The following is an 18,893-nucleotide window of genomic DNA, read 5'->3' as shown; positions in this document are numbered from 1 at the left end:
ACCTGTGATCCCAGCTACTCAGGAGGCCGGGGTAGACAGAGTGGAAATTTAAGACCCTGAGGACTGGAGCCGTAACTCAGAGTTACAATGCTTTCTCCGCATACAGAGTCCTGGATTTCATCCCCAGAATCACACACTCCATGTGCACATGCCTGGACTCCTAGCACTCAGGAGGTGAGGGCAAAGGGGTCAGGAGTTCAAGGTCATCCTCAGCCACAAAGCAAGTTTGAGGGCACCCTGGGCTATGTGAGCCCTTGTCTCAAGCTTGAATAGGGGCTGTGAGATGGCTTGGTAGGAAAAGTGCTTGCTGTCTAAGCAAGCCTCTGGATCCCTAGTGCCCGTGTGAAAGGTTGGGGTGGGCTAAAGTGGTGAGTTCCAAGTTCAGTGAGAGACCATATCTTAAAAAATGCGAGAGGGACTGAGGAAGACCCCAGTGTTGATGTTAGGCCCTCACAGGCATGCACACATTCATGAAGGCACATACGCCATACTACATACACACAGAAAGACTTAGGAGGTGGCTGACGACTTAGCTGGGGGTGGTGGAAAATTTGTCTACCAAAAAGGAGGTCCTGGGTTCGACCACCAATTCTGAAAAAGGCTGGCAGAACGGTTGGGAAAAATGCCCCAGGGGTTGGGGATTTGGCTCAGTGGTAGAGCGCTTGCCTAGCAAGCACAAGGCCCTGGGTTCAGTCCCCAGCTCCGAAAAAAAGAAAAAGAAAAAAAAATGCCCCACATATTTCTAAAAATGAAAAGTCACTGTAAAGACAAGTGTCCAGGCATATAAGAATGGCAAAAGAGAATATTATAGAACAGTTTAAAATGAGTGAGGATGTGCTCTGTGTCCATAAACCAAGTAATTTCCAGGAGCTTGCATAATGTGAAAATAGGAAAGTGCAAAGGACTGTGGGTAGTGTATTTTTTTTTCTTTTTTTTTCCGGAGCTGGGGACCGAACCCAGGGCCTTGTGCTTGCTAGGCAAGCGCTCTACCACTGAGCTAAATCCCCAACCCCTTGTATTCTTTACATATGTGAGAAACACTGATCCTCATTTCATAATAAAAGTCCTGGAGACTCAGTGTAACAAAAGCAGGACAGATTTATTTTCAATGCAGAAGCCAGAGGCCGACCTGGACGAAAGGCAGAAAAGACCGGTATACTAGTTTGGTACAAAATAGTAAGTTTTAGATTTCCCACTGCCCAACCCCCAAGCAAATTCTTCAGAGAAGTCTGACCTTCCTAGTGTTTAGTATTGTCCCCTCTCCTAACCTCAGCCTATGGGCTCATCCTGTAGCTGAGCTGTTAACATAAGAAAGGCACCAATTGCTATAGACCCGTGGCCTTGTGTCTCCAGTTTACCTGCCATTCTCCAATGGGTTCTAAACACACCTACTGCAAATGGGCTGTAGGGATTTATTTCTTACAAGGTAATGAAGAAGAGCAGGGGCTGTGACGTGGCAGATGACAGAGTCCTTGGCTAGCATGGAGGAAGCCCTTGGTGTGACCTCCAGCACCTCCTAGAATCCCAACGTTAGGTCAACAAGGGTTTGGGCTTCCAGGATGTTTTACCTCCTGACTCCACTGGGTTTGGACTCCACTCTCTAGGCTACCAACCTGGCTCCTGCAGACCCCAATGGCAAGGCAGACCCCTATGTGGTGGTGAGCGCCGGCAAGGAGCAGCAGGACACTAAGGAGCGCTATATCCCCAAGCAACTGAATCCCATCTTTGGAGAGTGAGCTGGGCCCTGGGCTTGGGAACGGGGGTGTGTGAGCCCTGGCTCCATGGCTTCTTACCTGGGCAGCTGTGGTGAGGGCTGGACACTGCCACCCCAGGTCTCCTTGGAGGGCATGGAGCTGTCCTTAGCCACTTTTCCTTCCTGGCCAGGGTCCTGGAACTGAGTGTCTCTCTCCCAGCTGAGCCAGAGCTGACTGTGGCCATATTTGACCATGACCTCGTGGGTTCTGATGACCTCATCGGGGAGACCCACATTGACCTGGAAAACAGATTCTATAGCCACCACAGAGCCAACTGTGGGCTGGCCTCCCAGTATGATGTGTGAGTCCAGCAGGGCCCTAAGAAGCCATTCCCAAAACAAACACACGCAAAGCCCACAATCCCACTGAAAATGTTTTACTCTTATATTTTGAATGTGCTGTGTTTGTGGAGTACACTCGTGTGAGAGTATGGGCACAAGTGTTCCGTAACGTGACATGAATGTCTGAGGACAGACTTGGGTGTTGAACTCCTTCCGTCCTGTTTTGAGGCAGGGTCTCCTCACTGTTGTGTGCCAGGTTACCTGGCTCCTAAGACGCCAGTCTCCTGTCTCCACCTCCATCTCTCATAGGAGTGCTGGGATTACAGACACTTGCACTGTGTATAGATCTTTATGTGGGCTCTGGGGATTTGAATTCAGGGCCTCACCGTGAATGTCGCAAGCCCTTTGATACATCTGCAAATAGATACAGCTCCCAGTCCTCACAGCCCCATTGCTGTCTCCAAAACGGGAGCTTCTCTCACTCCCTAGCAAGACATCCTGGTTCAGTGTCCAGGACTTGAGCTTGGGTCCTAGGGTTTCGGTACTAAGTCATTTGTCCTCTTTGATCTCATTCCCTCCTCAGTGTCTTTGTGTCACACACAGCCCTAGCGGATACATTGTTCCACACACAGCCCTAGCGGATACATTGTTCCCTTCTGCCCACAGGAATGGGTACAATGCCTGGCGAGATGCATTCCGGCCTTCACAGATCCTGGCTGGGTTGTGCCAGCGCTGTGGCCTTCCTGTCCCTGAATACCGAGCTGGGGCTGTCAAAGTGGGCAGCAGAGTCTTTCTGACACCATCTGAGGCCCTGCCTCCAGGTACCAGACCCCGTCTGTTGGACAGGCCACAGCAGGTCCGAGGGAGGCAGAGCGAGACACAGGACACACCAGGTGTCAGGCTCCTATGCCCAGGGGAGCCCACTGGTTGCAGTAGGCACAGGGATGTCTGTGAGTTTGGCTGAGTGAGGACAAGATTCCTGGATGTTGGGAGAAAGTGATCTCAGGCAGACCCCTCAGAGCACAGGATCCAGACTTATCCAGTCTGTGGATATGGAACTCACACTTCACAGGGCTGGTAGGGTACTCTCTAAACAGGGTTTGATCAGAGGCGATGGCTGGCTCTCCACAGTCTTCAGTCGGTAGTTATAGCAGGAACCCACCCCCCACCCCCCAACCCCTGCTTTTTGTAAATGACAGACTTGCTCTCCCAGGCCATAGGCTTTTGGGTTTTTTTTTTTTTTTTTTTTTTTTTTTTTTTGGTGGAGGGCAGCTGTCGAGGAGGTCTCTATGTAGTCCTGGCTGTCCTGGAACTCTCACTATGTAGACTAAGTTGTCCTTAAACTCATGGACATCCTCCTGCCTCTGCTGGGATTAAAGGTGTGAGCCACCATGCCCGGCACAGGCCACAGACTTTATCTAGTACAGTAACGCTCTCAGCGGAGAAGTGCTGAGGAGGACGGGGTGGGGAGGGGTAGCAGAGGAGGGATGTTGTGAATCCGAGCCCATACCCCCTTTGTTTCAGATGGCCGGGATCCCAAGGGGGCAAATGAGGCTTCTGAAGAGGCCCAAGCGTTGCTGGTGTTGAGGCGCTGGCAGGAGATGCCAGGACTTGGGATCCAACTGGTACCTGAGCATGTGGAAACGCGGCCTCTGTACCATCCCCGCAGCCCAGGGCTGCTGCAGGTGAAGGGACCTCAGCGCCCTGAAGACCTACCAAGACTCCCACCTGACTGTGGCCCCTTTCCCCAAGTCCTCTGCCCACACACGGACCACCAGGACCACGGATCCTGGTGTCAGTCAGCAGCCCGCCCAGCCTTGGAGTCTTGAACCTGTCATGGACTGTATACACCATCCCTGACTCTGGCCCTACAAGATCCCCCAACCCTGAGCCCACAGGGTTCAGACCCAGGGCTCCATCCTAGTTATCTGGGCCTTGAAAAAGCCATATACTACTCGATTTCAATTTTCTTACGATGGAACCTTATCCTGGACCCAAACTTTGCCTTGACCTTGGGACCCTCACTTCAGACTCTACCTTTACCCTAATACCCTAAATCTACCCAGTAACTCCTGCCCCCGACCCTCCTCTCTTCCCCACGGGAGACAGGCAACCCCTGGATTCTCTGCAGAAAAGGAGTTCTCTACCAAGATCCTGCATTCTGATTTTGTGTTCTTAGGGATCCCTGCACATGTGGATTGACATCTTCCCCAGTGATGTGCCTGCCCCACCCCCAGTTGACATCAAGCCTCGGCAGCCAATCAGGTAAGAGGATTTGGGTCCCTCTATTCTCTGAAAATCTGAGCCCCCATTGAATGAGGCCAAGACTTCTGACTGAGGCTTGTGGGTAGTTGAGCTTCATAACCTTCCCTTCCCCATAAGCCACGAGCATTGTGTCTGTATAGTGTCCAGATGTCCTTCAGTAAACCCTGCTCCTGCCCGGGCTAGCACAAATGCAGCTCTGTGAGGTTGTCTCTTCTACCTCTGGGCTCTGCTATTCTTGGTGTAACTCTTAGGGAGCCTTTTTTAAAATGTGCATTGGTCTTCTGTCTGCATGTACGTCTGTGTATTGTAAGCATGCTTGTGGCCTGCAGAGGTCGGAAGAGGAATGGTACCCAATCTCCCAAGCCACAGAAGACTATAAGCCGCACTGTGGATGCTGGGAATTGAACCTGAGTCCTTTAGAAGAGCAGAAAGTGCTCTTAATCACTGAGCCATCTCTTTAGCCCCTCAGAGAGCCTTTTGCAGCCCAGGGACAGGGTAGCTTCTGAGAATGTTGACTCATCTCTTACTAACCAGGCCTCCTGAGTGGGAATAAATGCTTTTAGAGCCAAAGCCCAAAGCCACTTCCCACGGGACTGCTGCTGGTGATAGATGCTGCTCTAACACTGTGGGTAAGGGCTCTGGTACCACGGATTGGCCAGTTCTGTGTGGTCCTCCCAGGCCTGGAGTCCAGTAGATGCCTGTCCCATCAGATCCACATTGATTGACATTGTGGTTGGGTAGAGTCAGAGGGAAAATGGGTGTGGTAGTGAATCCTTGTACTCAAAAGTAAGAGACAGGAAGATCAGGAGTTCAAAGGCCAGTCTCAGTTTCATAGAGAGATCAAGGATAGCCTGGGCTACATGAGACCCTGTCTCAACCAAGCAAAATCAGAGAGGATTAAAAAGGGAAGGGAAGAGACAACCAGGCAACCCTCTGACAACCATGATGCCATGCTGGGGAAACCAGAATGTTCTGGCTCTCCTCTGTTCTCATCCCTTCCCTCTCTGCCTGTCTTTCCTCACATTTTTCTATACCCAGAACTGGGGTTATACGTCACGTGACTTGCTATACTACTCAACAAGTGTAAAGGACCTCATTGTACTGGCTTGGCTCAGAGCACTCCTGGTGCTACAATTGTAGTGGGAAGTGGTCAGTGACACCTGACTCAGCTCCCTTCTGTTCCCACGTCCCCCTCTTTTCTTGTCTTTTGAGTCAAGCTCTCACGTAGCCCCAGCTGGCCCCAAACCAGGGATGCATCCGTGGATGGCCTAACTCTCTTAATCCTCCTGCCTCCATGGCTCCATTGCTGGGATTCGTAGGTGTGGATCACCACACCTTGCTGTAGTGCTACAGTACAGTAGCCCAGGGCCTCTCCACACTCAACTGAACAAAAGTCAAAGTTTTTCAGCTCCTGTGGTTTGGGGACAGCGTCTTATGCAGCCTCAGGGATGAACTCTAAACCTCTGGGGTCGGGGGTGGGGACTGATATTACAGGACTATGTGCCACCATCCCTGTTTAAGAGTTGCTGGGCAGTCAAACCGGGGACTGTGGTGTGTTGGTCCAGCAGCATTCTGCCCACTGAGCTATACTCCCACGACCCTTCTTAACACTCTGAAACCATTCATCCTCAGCTACGAGCTCAGAGTTGTCATCTGGAACACAGACGACGTGGTTCTGGATGATGTGAACCCACTCACTGGGGAGATGTCAAGTGACATCTATGTGAAAAGGTAGGTCTACAGGCCAGGATGGCCAGGGCTGCCCTACAAGAAACTGCAAATGGGGAGCCTGTGTTCACATCCTCTGTGCTGCCAGCTAAGTTCTGGTTGTGGTCCTGGTCCTGATACCCACCTTGCCCTGGGCTGCTCCTTCCTTTAGCTGGGTGAAGGGTCTAGAGCACGACAGACAGGAGACAGATGTGCACTTCAACTCCCTGACCGGAGAGGGCAACTTCAACTGGCGCTTTGTGTTCCGCTTTGACTACCTGCCCACGGAGCGGGAGGTGAGCGTCCGGCGCAAGCCTGGACCCTTCGCCCTGGAGGAGGCCGAGTTCCGGCAGCCAGCTGTGCTGGTCCTGCAGGTCTGGGACTACGACCGAGTCTCTGCCAACGACTTTCTTGGTACTTAGCTTTCCTAAGCTCAAGCCCACACTTGATCTGTCCATGTTCTCCCTGCGCCAACCTTTGCCTCTTTGTCCCTTGGTTCAAACGCTAACTCAACTTTGGATCCTGTTGATTTCAGACCTGAGGCTTTAACCTAATCAGTGTTCAGGGAGTATGACTAATAACCTCTTTTTCACCAAGGCTCTGCTTCAGACCCACAGACCGTCCTGAAGTCACTCCCTCTGTAACCTTTGACAGGCAGTCTGATTCTAGACCTCTATAGCTATGGCCTGACCACTGTCCTCCCTCTGGGGTCTTTGCAACCCTGGGTGCTGCCTCTTCAACTGGCCCTAACCTCCTGAGTTCTGCTCTCCAGGGTCCCTGGAGCTGCAGCTACCAGACATGGTGAGGGGGGCCCGGGACCCTGAGCACTGTACTGTTCGTCTAGCCCTCGATGGGGCAGGGCCGAGGTGCAATCTGTTTCGCTGCCGGCGGTTGCGGGGCTGGTGGCCCGTGGTGAAGACGAAGGACATGGAAGATGTGGAGCGGGAGGCCAGAGAGGCTCAGGCTGGCAAGAAAAGGAAGAGGAAGAGGAGGAAGGGTCGGCCCGAGGACCTGGAGTTCACAGACACAGGGGGCAACGTCTACATCCTCACAGTGCGTAGCGCATAATGACCAAGGCCTGCCTCAGGCTGGCCTGTCCGCTGACTGCCCCATTTCCTTCTAGGGGAAGGTCGAGGCGGAGTTTGAACTGCTAACCTTGGAGGAGGCAGAGAAGCGGCCGGTTGGGAGGGGGCGAAAGGAGCCAGAGCCTCTGGAGAAGCCCAAGTAAGTCCCTGAGCTGTGGGAGGGGCGTTCACTGGCAGGGGCCTCCTGCTCACTGTGACCCCCTTCCCCAACAGTCGCCCCAAAACCTCCTTCAACTGGTTTGTGAACCCCCTCAAGACTTTTGTCTTCTTCATCTTGCGCCGGTACTGGCGGATCCTGGTGCTGCTGCTGCTGCTGGCGCTAATCACCATCTTCCTGCTCCTCGTCTTCTACACCATCCCTGGACAGATCAGCGAGGTCATCTTCAGCCCCATCAACAAACACTAACTCAAGTGACCAGGGACACACCTCAGGGTCTTTCAAACCTGCTCTGGAAGTCCCTCCTACCAATGCAACCTGGAAGGGTTCCGTCCTTGGGTTCAGTAAACTTTCTCAGAGGCCACGGGCTGTTTTTTATAGGTGGTACAGGATAAATGCTCCCAGGCAGCACCAGAGGCTGGGGATGGAGGACTGCAAAGTCCGAATGGACTACGTTATCTGCGCACGCACAAACACACACACACATGCATAAACACACACGCATGCACACACAAACACACACACGCACACACACACACCCCTGTCAGTCTTTCAGTCCCTGCCAGTGGCTGGGTCCCTCCTTCATCTGCATGCACACACAAACACACACACACACATGCACACACACACACACATGCACACACACACACACAATGCACACACACACACACACATGCACACACACACACACGCACGCATGCACGCACGCACGCACTTGTCAGCCTTTCAGTCCCTGCCAGTGGCTCTGCCCTCTGTGATGTCTAAGCACTTTGCTTCGTTAGCTTTCACCAAGCCCGAGAGTGTGAGCTTCCTAAGAGTATGGGGCAGACCAAACCACAGAAGCCAAGGATGGGCCCAGCACCAGACGGACCCCAGGCTAACAAGGGAGGGAGTCATCACCACTGACTTGTGGGGACACTGGACATGGCTCTCAGGTGGCCATCACCTGGACCTCAGGCATAGTGCCATCCGGTGATCTTGCTGTCACCACTGCACTTGGCTTCCCTGCCATGGTCTTAGGCTCTGGTCACCTGGCTGCTGCCCTGGCTCCGGGGTGTGGACTGCTGAGGCCTCTGGGCCCTGATTCTCCACACACAGATGAGGGTTGTGGTGAGGAGCTGTGGTCTGTGCTGGCTGGGCTCTAACATGCCACAGGCTTCCTCCCCCTTGCGTTTTCAGCTTTGCTTCCATTCAGGAGTCGGCAAAGGTCTATGTGTTCTCTATGCAGAGACACGATGGGGCCTGGCAGTGAGCAGAACCACAGCACTGAGGCCAGGCTGTGGGAAGCAGCCTCTGCTTTAGCTGTCTGTCAGGGCAGAAGTGACCAATTCTACCCTGGGCCCAGAGCTCTGTGAGAGAGGCACTGAAGTCATCTATCCACCAGCTGTGGTGGCTCCAAGATATTCACCCTAGAAAGTTCTATCTGTTCACAGCAGAGGGACTATGGACACGGCTGTGAAGCAGGTACCAGTCTGGTGTAAGCAAAGCCACACTAAATAGGGGTGCACATGGGCTGTCAGTCACGAGGGATTTCGATATGTGACCAAGAGGGGGCCGTTCCTAGGTCCCAGCCAGATCCCAAGAATCACACTGAGACCAATAACTCCTATCACAATTCATATTTATCACCCTGGGCTGGGCTGACTGAGGACAAGAGGAGGATGGGTAGGTGACAGGCTGGAGGATAAAATCACAGGGGAAGAGAGGGCGGACGACGACGACGACGACGGGAAGGAAGAGAACTAGGTTGTCTTCCCCAGGTCAATTTTCTTCTGGATGGCCCGAGCCGAGTGGTAGATGAGTGAGTCAATGAGCCCAGCCACTGAGAGAGAGATGGTGACTAGCAGTGGCCCCTGGGGACCCTTGGTGTCACCTAACTGACCAGCTGGCATTTTCCTTGGTCCTTAAGGCATTCCTCTTCCCCAACCAAAGCCTGGGCCCTGCTGAGGATGCCACTGAGCAGTGGGCACCTGCCTGGTCTGTGCACGCCCTCCAATCTGCAGCACAGGGAGCCTGGGCACCCGTTCCCCGCAGAAGTGCCCTGGGATCTCTTACCTGTAAACATGCCTCCAATGATGGCGCACACACCCGTCAGGAAGTGCGTGAAGGACCTGCAGAGGCAACCGGAGGGCTCAGCAGGCACCTGCTCTCGTTGGCAATGGCAGGCCCGGCAGGCCCCCGCTCTCATAGGCCCTGAGCCTTGACTACTGCCACTCCATACCCTCACCTGTGTTTCTCTGTCAGCTTCACCATCATTGGTGAGAGCTCATACAGCACAAAGACCCCCGGCAGGCCCTGATCACCCAGTAGGCCATTGGCAACCTTCTCGTGCCTGGTCACAGAGAACTGGTTTGTCCTCAGCACCTGTGGTAGGAAGAGCCCCAGGGGCAGAGAGGCTCAGAGCCTGGCTTGGGGTGTTCTGAGCCCTGCCCCTTATGAGGCTGTGACTGTATGAGGGGACAGATGAGGATCCCATGTTGGTAACTAGCACTGTAAGAGCTCCTGTGGACCCCTGCCTGGACACCTCACTGGCCAGCTAGCCCTACTAGTCAGCACCTTACAGCTGGCCTGCCCTAGCTCCATCTACTTTTGCTAGAGGTCCAGGGGTGAGAAAAAAATCCTTGCAGTGGCACCGTACGTCTGGGACTTTCTTCCTTGCCCCTCAGCCCTGTTAAAGCACTCCACAGACTGGCTGCTCCAGACCAGAACAAGTCCAAGGGATGCCTGGCCTGGCTAACCCCGCCCAGAATGGACAATGGGAGTCACTGAGCGCCCGAGGGATGTCTGGAGGCAGTGTGGGAAGCAGGAAGACCACGAGGTGTTCCCTAACTCACCTCCCCGTCCACTTTCATGTACACTGTGGGCACCACCTTCACAAAGTACTGGAACATCATGGAGGCTGTGTGGAGAGGCAAGCACAGGGCATGGGTGCCAGGCAGGGTTTTGATGGGAGAAGGGGCTACCTCCCAGGATGGTACCTTGCGGTGCAGTGACGTTGGTGTGGTCCAGGGGGTTCACAATGCCAGGATAGTCCTCCCCGAATGACAAGTGCTTGATGTAGTGGGTCATGTTGATCTGCAAGCGATATCGGTGGCTGAGGCCGGACAGTGCACAACCCAACCGCCCAAACTACCCAGAGTAGCAGAGGGTGCCTGAGTCTGTCAGGGAAGCCAGAAAGGGAGGGATGAAGGGAAGACCCCTGTGTGGGAGAGGCTTTAATGGAAGGAGTGGTTGTACCAAGCCATCTCCTGTTTTCATTAGGGACTCCCTTCTCAGTCCACAGGTTCCTGGGGCTCCAGGGATAAGGTACAACTTCAAAGAGTCATGGAGTGCACAGTACACACTGGCCCTGCCTGGACCCCCTCAAGGGACGAAGGCCTAAGCAGAAGCCCCTAGTTGCCAGCTTTTTGAGGGATGCCTAGAAATACAAATCTGACCACGTCATGCCCTCGTCTCTACAAAGAGCGGAATCCTCAGAGTGGCTGCCAAGCCCCATGTGCTCTGGCCCTGCCAACTGTCAGCCGTGGCCATCTACACCCACCTGGGGGCTTCCTGGAAATGTCACATTCCCTCCTAGCTTTGCTCTGAGGTTCCTTCTCAAGGATGCACTCCACAACCCTGTCTCTGCCCTGAGTCTGGAGCACCAGCCGAACAATGGAGAGGGTTTTCTCTGCTCCCCATGCCAGACATGAGTAGCCCAGTCTCCACGCCACCCAACCTCCATGGTTCCCACCTGGTACGTACATTGTCAAGGCCAAAGCTCTGTAAGTCATGAACTAGGAGAGAAGAGAAAGTGTCATTAGGTCGGCAGGACCAGGCTCCGGGCTGCTCTTGAATCTCTTCTCAGGCTGTCCTCCTCCCCTGTGGGGTATGATGCACCCAGCTCTTCTCAGACCCCTAGTGACCCTCGCCCTGACACCTCTGGCCTTGCTTAAGGACAGCTGGCCAGGGCCTGCCCTGGACCTGGGTGAGAGGTCATTTCGTCACACTGGGGTGGGCAAGAACACATATCTTTCTTCCCTGACAGAGGAACTCTAGGCAACCGACTCCAGGCGGGACTTTTAGCTCAGGAAACAAAATCTACTGACTGGTTGATCACTAACAAGAGTTAATGGCAAATCACTGGACCCCAGCGGGGATGGGTGGGTGGGGGTGGGGCAGAGACTCTGGTGATGCTGCCTTCAAAATTCCCCAAGGGGATCTCAAGGGGATCTTGAAGCAACAATTTCATCCCATCTTCTAATCCCAACTGCCCTGCTGTGAGGAACCCCACCTCAAAGACACATCCCAGACCCATCCAAACCTTCCCCATCCCAGGAGGGCAGGCTGCCTCAGAAGTGGGGCTTGGCCTCCCTGGGGGCAGGGCCACTTACTCTCCACAGCATGGACTGCAGCATGGGGGAAGGAGAGAGGAGGAAGAGAACAGAGATTCAGAGCTTCACAGTGAGATCTATGGAGCAAGACCATGGGAGGAGGGAGGACTGACACTCCTGCCTCAGCCCAAGGGTCTAGCCCCAGCTAAAAGGCCTCTTCCGGAACCAAAGAGGCACAGAAGACAGCATAAGCAGAAAAAAATAGCCAGTCTAAGAAGAACCAAAGACCCTGAGCCCTAAAACCCTCTCCCAGCTGCACGACCCAGACGAAGTGCAGAGGGCTGTCCTAAGGGCCAGGAGGATCTAAGAGAGGCAATACCTGGTCAACTTACAAGATCTTATACCACCCCGTATCATGCGCCCTGCGATCAACAAGGATTTAAGAAACATACGCTGAGGAGCTCTGGCCACAGGCACTGGAGCTCTCATGTGAGCATCGCTGTACTCAGAGTCAGTTCCCTGGGGTTCATGACTCTGAGGGTGGACCTAAGAGGAGGTGCAGACATGCCACTGTGATGCCAGCCCCACCTCCTGAGTGTCTGTGACACCTCGAGACGAGTTTTATACAGTGACAGGGTATCTTCCTATAGTCTCAGCAAGTCCATTTTACTCCTCAAGAGTCAAGGGATGCAGGATCCCAGAGCTCTGTAGGGTCCCCTAGGCCCCTTACCTGCTTCCCCTGCCTTTCCCCCAGTGCAGGCACAGACCACCTGAAAGACCTAGAGGGCTACTGTACAGGACAGGACCCCATACACGCTCACCTTAGCCACTGAGAGCGGTGCAGGCCCTGATCATTCCCTGCACTCCTACCTGGCAGCCACCTAGTGTGTCCTAACTCCCACGTCCACACCCCACCAGGAAGAAAGACTCCTGTCTTCAGCCTCTACCTAAGCCCTTCACTCTTCCGTGTCACCCACGGGCACCAGCTCTAGCTATCCCCTCAATTACAGTGTGGTCGGTCTCCCATATGTATCCCTGCTTTGGTCAAGACAGAAACCATTCTAGCTCCTTACTGCCATTATCAGATCACTGTTCCCTGATCTACTCTCAGTCCTCAGCTCTGGTGCACCCCTACTTGTGTAATCACAAAATACTTCTAGGCACCCCCAGAACTCTCCATCCTTGGTGACAGCTGAGTCACAGCTCCTGTCATGTACCGGAGCCTTCCAACATCCTGTCCCCACATTTCCTTGGCAGCCCACTCCCTGTTCTTCTCTCCCAACCCATACCTCCAGCTGTTGGTCATTCCCTAATCTGACATTAGCAGTAGCTACACCCCTTTTAGTTTTAACCACAAGTACCCCATGCTCTGGCTGCTAGCCTGCTAACTTCCTCCTGTTCCTTCCTGCCCACTAGTACCCCAAATCCAACATCCTCTTCCACCACACAGAAGGCCTACAGCAGTCTGTTGCCTCAGTTTCCTCAGTAGCTACCAGTCCTACCAGTCCCAAGTGCTCACTTCTTTCCATGGTCCCCCTCTGTGATCGCCTCTTCATGAACTCTTGACTCCCATCTGGGCAGCATGGAGCATCCCCAAACCCTAGAGGATCCTGTGGTGGTCTCCACAGATCCTATCCACTGTCCCAGAAACCAGAGGTGCCCACTGTGGCCTCTCTCTCAAGCCTCTACCACTTCCATCCCCTTCTCCTCAGCCTTTAGCTAACAACCTTGCTTCCTGCACCAGAGCGGCAGCTAGAGGCGACCCTGCATGTGCCTTCTTGCCTGCCGCAGCTGGTCTGTCGTCATGTTTAGGCACTAGACTTTCTTTTCTGGACCCGCCTGCCACACTGTCAGCCTCACTTTTGCTGTGTTACAGTGACTTCCCCAAGCCCAGCACACGCACAACCCTGCACGTGAGCCTTCTGAGGTCTGTGCACCAGTCCCTGGACACTCCTCCCTTCCCTCTCGGTCTCGCCCTCCAACATCATCTAAACTTGGACAATGGCACTGATGACGTCTGTCCACGGCTTCAATTTCAAACACCTGTACCCTTAACACAATCTTAGAACTCGCTCCCACATGGCCTGGTGAGAGCCATGTTCTGTCAGGGCCACCGATGCCCCTAATGCATCCTCCGCTCCCCTGGCTCATCAGCCATCCTTGGCCTCCTCTAATGCTCGAGGCCTGGAGGCACTGAGCCCTCTGAGTTCCCCTCTTCTCTGACGTCAGCTGCAGCTCTAATGTGTGGGCGGTTCAACTTCTGTGTCTCCGGGCAGTTTCTCCTCCCAACACCTGGTAAACACTTGGTAACCACAGAACCCAGGAAATGGAAATCCTATTGGTCTGAAGGTGTCAGAAGCTGAATTCTATACCCACACCTATAAACAACCTCCCAGCCGACCTTCCTTAGGTCTTCTGACCTTCCCACTACTCAGGCATAAACTCTGCAGCTGTCCTGAACTTCTTTGGCTTCTCTGTCACATTCATCAGTGTCTTCTCAGTTCTACATTTAACGTACCCAGAACCCACTGCTTCTCCACCAACACTCTGATCCATGCTCCACCATCTCTGCTGGTCACTGCGACCTCCTTCACTGCACTCTTACACACTGCCCTGCCCTCCTCCAGCCTTCTACACACCGTCAGGTACTTTTTTGGTGGGAGCCTCACTTGCAGCACTGGCTGGTCTAGAACTCATGGAGACCCTCCTTCTTCTGCCTTCTGAGTGTTGGGTCAAAGGTTTGAGCCATCATGCTTGATCTTATTGGCAAGGTGAAGTCGGCTTCTCACACAGCACAGGAGCCTGGGCCCAGATGCCCTGTGTAGCTGTCCTCCCTCAGCTTGTGGTCAACCATGCTCTTCTGTGTTCCAGACACCCTGTCTTACCGTCACTGGGACGTGCCAAGCACAGGCAGGCCCTCAGCATCTATAGTCACTGCCCTCACCTGCTACACTGTCTAGGCATCAACACTGCCGGCCACCCCACTTTATTCAGGTCTTTGCATAATGTAATCCCATAGCCTTTCCCTAACCACCTTAACTAAAACAGCGACAGTGTCCCCCACCATCTTTATCCTGCCTGGCTTTGGTCTACATTGTTGTACTGTTATCTATTTATTTAGAGCCAGGGTTATGGCTAACCATAACCTGTAGACCATGCTGGTCTTTGGCTTGGTTCACATTACTTAACAATAGAGGATATATCATGTACTTATCTTCCTATTTCTTTTCCTTTCGTATGTGCGTGCGTGCGAGTGTGTGTGTGCGTGTGCGTGTGCATGTGTAGGGTGTTGAGGCAGGGTCTCGTGTAGCTATGGCTAGTCTCAAACGTGCTACGTGAGGATGACCTGGAACTGATCCTTCTCTCTCCACCTTCCAAGTGCCGGGATTATAGAGGTGTGGACCACCCCAGCTGTCTGTCTGAACATCCCGAGTGCAGGGACTTTACTGACTGCGCATCTTCATATCTAGACTAACAAACACATGGCGCTCAGTAGGTGATTACTAATGCCTAGTGAATGAATACATAAACACAGCTAAGGCCCAAATCTGAGTTCCAATCCAGCTTTGCTCGCCCAAAGCTTCACAGACACAGCACTGACTTTGGGCTGGGGAGGGATGGTTAGCACTCAACAAAGCAGCACTTAAACCAGGCTCTGTGCAATAACCCTAACTCCTACACCACACAGACGGGATCAAGCCTTCATGCACGACTGACCGAGCCATATCCCTGTCCTATACTCTTTACAACTGTGCTCAACTGCTCTCCTACTCTGGTTCCAAGTGAAAAGAATACTGGTCTAAGAAAGGACACACCAACCTTCGAGGGGATCCCAGAGCTAAGCGCCCCCGGCTGACCCTGATCACTCACCGTGCACATGGGACTGCTGGAAGCTCTTCCCAGGGGCAAAGTGGAAGTTCCCAGCCACCTGGGGGAGACATTTCTTCTCATTCTCCACCCACTGCAGGGCTCGCCCAGCTGTCTCACCTCCATCCCTCCTGGTACCTTGTTGACCTCCAAGAAGCCGTACACCTGGCAGCCCTCGTTCTTCTGCTCCTGCATCTTCTGGCTGAAGCCCTCCCGTCGACACTGCTCAATAGTGTCTGGGTTCTTGAAGGCCCAGCCTCGGCGGCGATACGCTTCCCGCACATCTTCACAACTGTTACAGCACCTGTCGGGAAGGCACGAAGGGCTGAGAGCCCAGCCACAGCGCCCTGGGGAGTAACACCAAAGCTACTCTGCCCACTGCAGAAGGTAGTAAATGTCCTTAATGCCAATTAACTGTACACATAAAAGCACATATAACGGCGAATTTTACGCTACGTGTAGCATTATTATAATTTCTCCCCCTTCTTTCTAAGAGTAGATCTCTCTAGACCTGTTGCGTCAGTCTCTCAAGGGCTGGGGCTGGGAAATCACACAGTGGTTAGCACAAACTGGAGGCTTACTAATGTCGCTTTGGCCTTGTACGTCAGGGCTTTACATGCAACATACACTTGATCCTTATGTGACTTTGGCAAGAAGGGTGTCATTATCATCCCTTATTAATACACAGATAAGTGACGTGACTCGGACTGAAGACAGGACTGGATGACTCTCTAGACAGAAGAGCAAGAGCCATTCCACCTTACCCACAGGGGTGCAGCTGTCAGGGGGCCTGCTTACTAACTGTCATCGCTTGCATCGGGATCATTAATGACAAAACTCTCAGGTCTAACTCCCCATGCAACAGTCTGGACAAGGCTGAGGCTGGCGAACCACAGAGCCTGGTGAAAACCCGCTTCGTGCCCGAGGGCATGGCTCACTTGATATCTTCTGATTCCGCACCATAGCAGCTCTCACAGCGATTGGGGTCCAGGGAGTCTGGGTCAAACACTGTCACCTCGACTTTCCCAAGCTCTAAGGGCAGGGCAGAGGCAAAAGTTCATCATGAAGCAGACACAGGGACATCCACAGCCACAGCTCCCTCCCTCCCACAGGAGTCCCTGGGAAAAACCGAAGCTAAGGTCTGTACAACTATGACAGTCAGATGTTAAGCCCTTCACACAGACTCAGTATTAATTAGAAAACAGCATAAATACTAAGTATCAGCTGGTACATGTAACTTCACGTTGTCTGATCTCATCCCCAGAAGACCCCGAAACTGGGTCTGAGCTGGAGTCGTGGCATACACCCTCCGTCCCAGCACTGGGGAGACAGAGGTAGGAGGATCTGTGAGTTCCATGCCTGGTCTACAGAGTGGGTTCTAGGTCAGCCAGAGCCACATAGTGAGATGGGCTGAGGGTAACAGACTGCAACTATGGGAAAGGAATTGCAAGTGAGTAGCACTCCATACCAGGTCTTTTATAAAGGTTACATATGGGTTATGTCACTGACCATGCCTTACTGATCCTCAGCTCGGGATGAGGCTACTGTTGGTAAAATATCATGTTCTGATACTTTAGAACGCACTTAATACACCTAAGATACGGAACAGTAGAGCTTAATGTACACTGCCTTAAACGTGCTCAGAATACTTACATAGCCGAGAGACCGCTGGGCAGGGCCATCTGCTGTGACTCTTTCCTAACGAAGGACTGGGGATCTCTAATAACCTACTGATACCTCTACTGAAAGCGAAGACCTGGACGATGGTCCGGGCATGCTTTTAAACCATCGCAAAGTCAAAGCACCGTGAGCTGACATCTGTCTGCCCTGCATCCAACCCTTCAGCTTACGCGTGGGTTGCTACTGCTTACCACCAGTTTATAGCTAATGCTCTCAAACCGCCAACAATGCCAGATCCAAATCCAGGCAATTCTACTTGAGAACTTAAACTCTTCTGCACTGCAGTGGGGAAAAGTACTCTAGCCAATGAGTTGGGCAAGTGAACACCTGACCGCTTTTTCCTAAGGAAGACCCATGCTCAAGCTTGAGAAATGTAACCAAGTAAAGCATTTTGCTCTTACCCACTGAGCCACCTCTCCAGCCCCTAAGGTCTTCTACTCCATGAAGCATGGATTCAACTGACTCTTGACTTTTAGTCAAGCTGTAGAACCCTAGGCAAGCCACCTGACTTCTGTCTGATGTGTCACTGGGCCTGCAACAGCCCGCTTCTGGAAGGCAGGGCAACAATGTCCAGCTCTAGGGTTGGAGGCCTGTCCCCTCCTCCCTTGGTTACCATGCCGTTCAGCCTCTGAGCTCACGGGGATGCCATCCTTGTCCAGTCGTTTCTTGAACAGGTTGTGCTCCACATCCAGCTGCTGCTCCCCGGCCACATCCATGGCATCGATGCTCAAGTCTGTTAAGAGAAGCAAACTAAGCTATGACTCCAGGGCCCTGGAGAGCAGAGCTGTGATGGGAAAGATGTATCTCGAGGAAGAACTGGATTGGGGAATGAGGATGACCTGGCAACTACTCCAGGATCTAAGGCCAGAGGTGTACATCCAGGGGTTCAACTCCCACTCACAATCAGGTACTCACAGGCACAAGGCATGTGTGGGAAAAGAACATCGATGTTGATCTTCAGTTTATCCCCCCGAGACTTGTCCACGTAGAGCTCAGGATGCACCTAGAGCGTGACTACCTCAGTCAGATTAGCCCTACTCCTCTCCTCCCCTCTCCCACCTTTAAGGGTCCTACCCTTAGAACGTCAAGCCCCGCCCACGTTCCAGGCCACGCCCCTCACCTCGGTGGTGAGATAATACTGCAACTCAGACAGGAACAGCAGGAGCATGAGAAGGCCACTCACGATGGTCACTGCGGAGCGAGAGCGAGATTTGGCATGGCCTGCATCCCACCCCTCAGCCCCTAGCAGGCCAGGGAGAGTCCGGGAGCCCGGGCCAAAAGCGAGGACAGCTCCCTCCTTGCAACCCTGCCCGCGCCAAGACCTACCCGTGGCGCCCCCGCAGGTCTTGACCCGGAAGTCCTCCAGAGTCTTAGGGTAGGCATCGAACTGCTTCAGCTTCCCCAGCGCCTCCATGGGGACCGGCCGGAAAGGGGACACCAGCCGGCCCGCCCCTCCAGCCTCCCGCTTCCGGCCCGAAGTCGGGGTCACGCCCCTCGCTGTCTTGCGCAGGCGTAGCAGTGCGTAAGTGGGGCTCCACCCCTCACTTGCCTTCTCAAAGGCTATCAAGCCTGCGAACATTGTCACGCCCCCTGGCGCAGATTGGGCGGTGCTCCAAGGGGGGTGGGCCGGGAGCACAGAGGGCGGTGCTTGAGTGCGGAGTGACAGCAGCTGTGGTAAGCGCTTCTCCTCGGACCTTTGGATCTCTTTGGACAGCGCTTCCAATATGACCCTGACGTAGGGTCACGGCATTGATTAGTATTGGCTCCAAACCGGGTTGGGCACA

The 18,893-nt window shown here is 53.5% G+C and overlaps 2 protein-coding genes across 2 annotated transcripts in view; one reads left to right on the top strand and one right to left on the bottom strand.

Moving 5' to 3' along the window:
* The window catches only part of LOC116900726 (fer-1-like protein 4), a 37,023-nt gene extending 29,412 nt beyond the window's left edge, over nucleotides 1-7,611 (top strand). The window contains exons 36-45 of the mRNA XM_032902432.1: nucleotides 1,605-1,732; nucleotides 1,885-2,055; nucleotides 2,702-2,856; nucleotides 3,560-3,720; nucleotides 4,215-4,300; nucleotides 5,933-6,031; nucleotides 6,180-6,421; nucleotides 6,780-7,060; nucleotides 7,131-7,231; nucleotides 7,306-7,611. Coding sequence (XP_032758323.1) covers nucleotides 1,605-1,732; nucleotides 1,885-2,055; nucleotides 2,702-2,856; nucleotides 3,560-3,720; nucleotides 4,215-4,300; nucleotides 5,933-6,031; nucleotides 6,180-6,421; nucleotides 6,780-7,060; nucleotides 7,131-7,231; nucleotides 7,306-7,498 — 1,617 coding nt within the window. The 3' untranslated portion in view covers nucleotides 7,499-7,611. The remainder of the gene's footprint in view (nucleotides 1-1,604; nucleotides 1,733-1,884; nucleotides 2,056-2,701; nucleotides 2,857-3,559; nucleotides 3,721-4,214; nucleotides 4,301-5,932; nucleotides 6,032-6,179; nucleotides 6,422-6,779; nucleotides 7,061-7,130; nucleotides 7,232-7,305) is intronic.
* Nucleotides 7,612-8,853: 1,242 nt separating this feature from the next.
* Nucleotides 8,854-18,600, bottom strand: Ergic3 (ERGIC and golgi 3). Its single transcript, XM_032904557.1, has 13 exons — nucleotides 18,436-18,600; nucleotides 18,230-18,300; nucleotides 18,025-18,112; nucleotides 17,723-17,842; nucleotides 16,368-16,461; nucleotides 15,568-15,733; nucleotides 15,433-15,490; nucleotides 10,994-11,025; nucleotides 10,228-10,324; nucleotides 10,084-10,148; nucleotides 9,477-9,613; nucleotides 9,305-9,360; nucleotides 8,854-9,071 (listed from the first exon to the last, which is right to left on the bottom strand). Exons 1-13 carry the CDS (start codon nucleotides 18,521-18,523, stop codon nucleotides 8,992-8,994), a joined length of 1,152 nt encoding a protein of 383 aa, XP_032760448.1. The 5' UTR covers nucleotides 18,524-18,600; the 3' UTR covers nucleotides 8,854-8,991.
* Between the last annotated feature and the right edge of the window lie 293 nt (nucleotides 18,601-18,893).

This window comes from Rattus rattus, chromosome 5, assembly GCF_011064425.1.
Source record: "Rattus rattus isolate New Zealand chromosome 5, Rrattus_CSIRO_v1, whole genome shotgun sequence".
NCBI lineage: Eukaryota > Metazoa > Chordata > Mammalia > Rodentia > Muridae > Rattus > Rattus rattus.
The sequence above is the reverse complement of the archived record's forward strand: the minus strand, read 5'-3'. Positions and strand labels throughout refer to the sequence as shown.

Coding starts and splice junctions, on each gene's coding strand:
- Ergic3 (XM_032904557.1), bottom strand. CDS start 18,523: ATGGAGGCGCTGGGGAAGCTGAAGCAGTTCGATGCCTACCCTAAGACT. Junction 10,325..10,993: donor AGAGCTTTGGCCTTGACAAT/GTACGTACCAGG, acceptor TATCGCTTGCAG/ATCAACATGACCCACTACAT. Junction 9,072..9,304: donor CATTGGAGGCATGTTTACAG/GTAAGAGATCCC, acceptor TCTCTCTCTCAG/TGGCTGGGCTCATTGACTCA.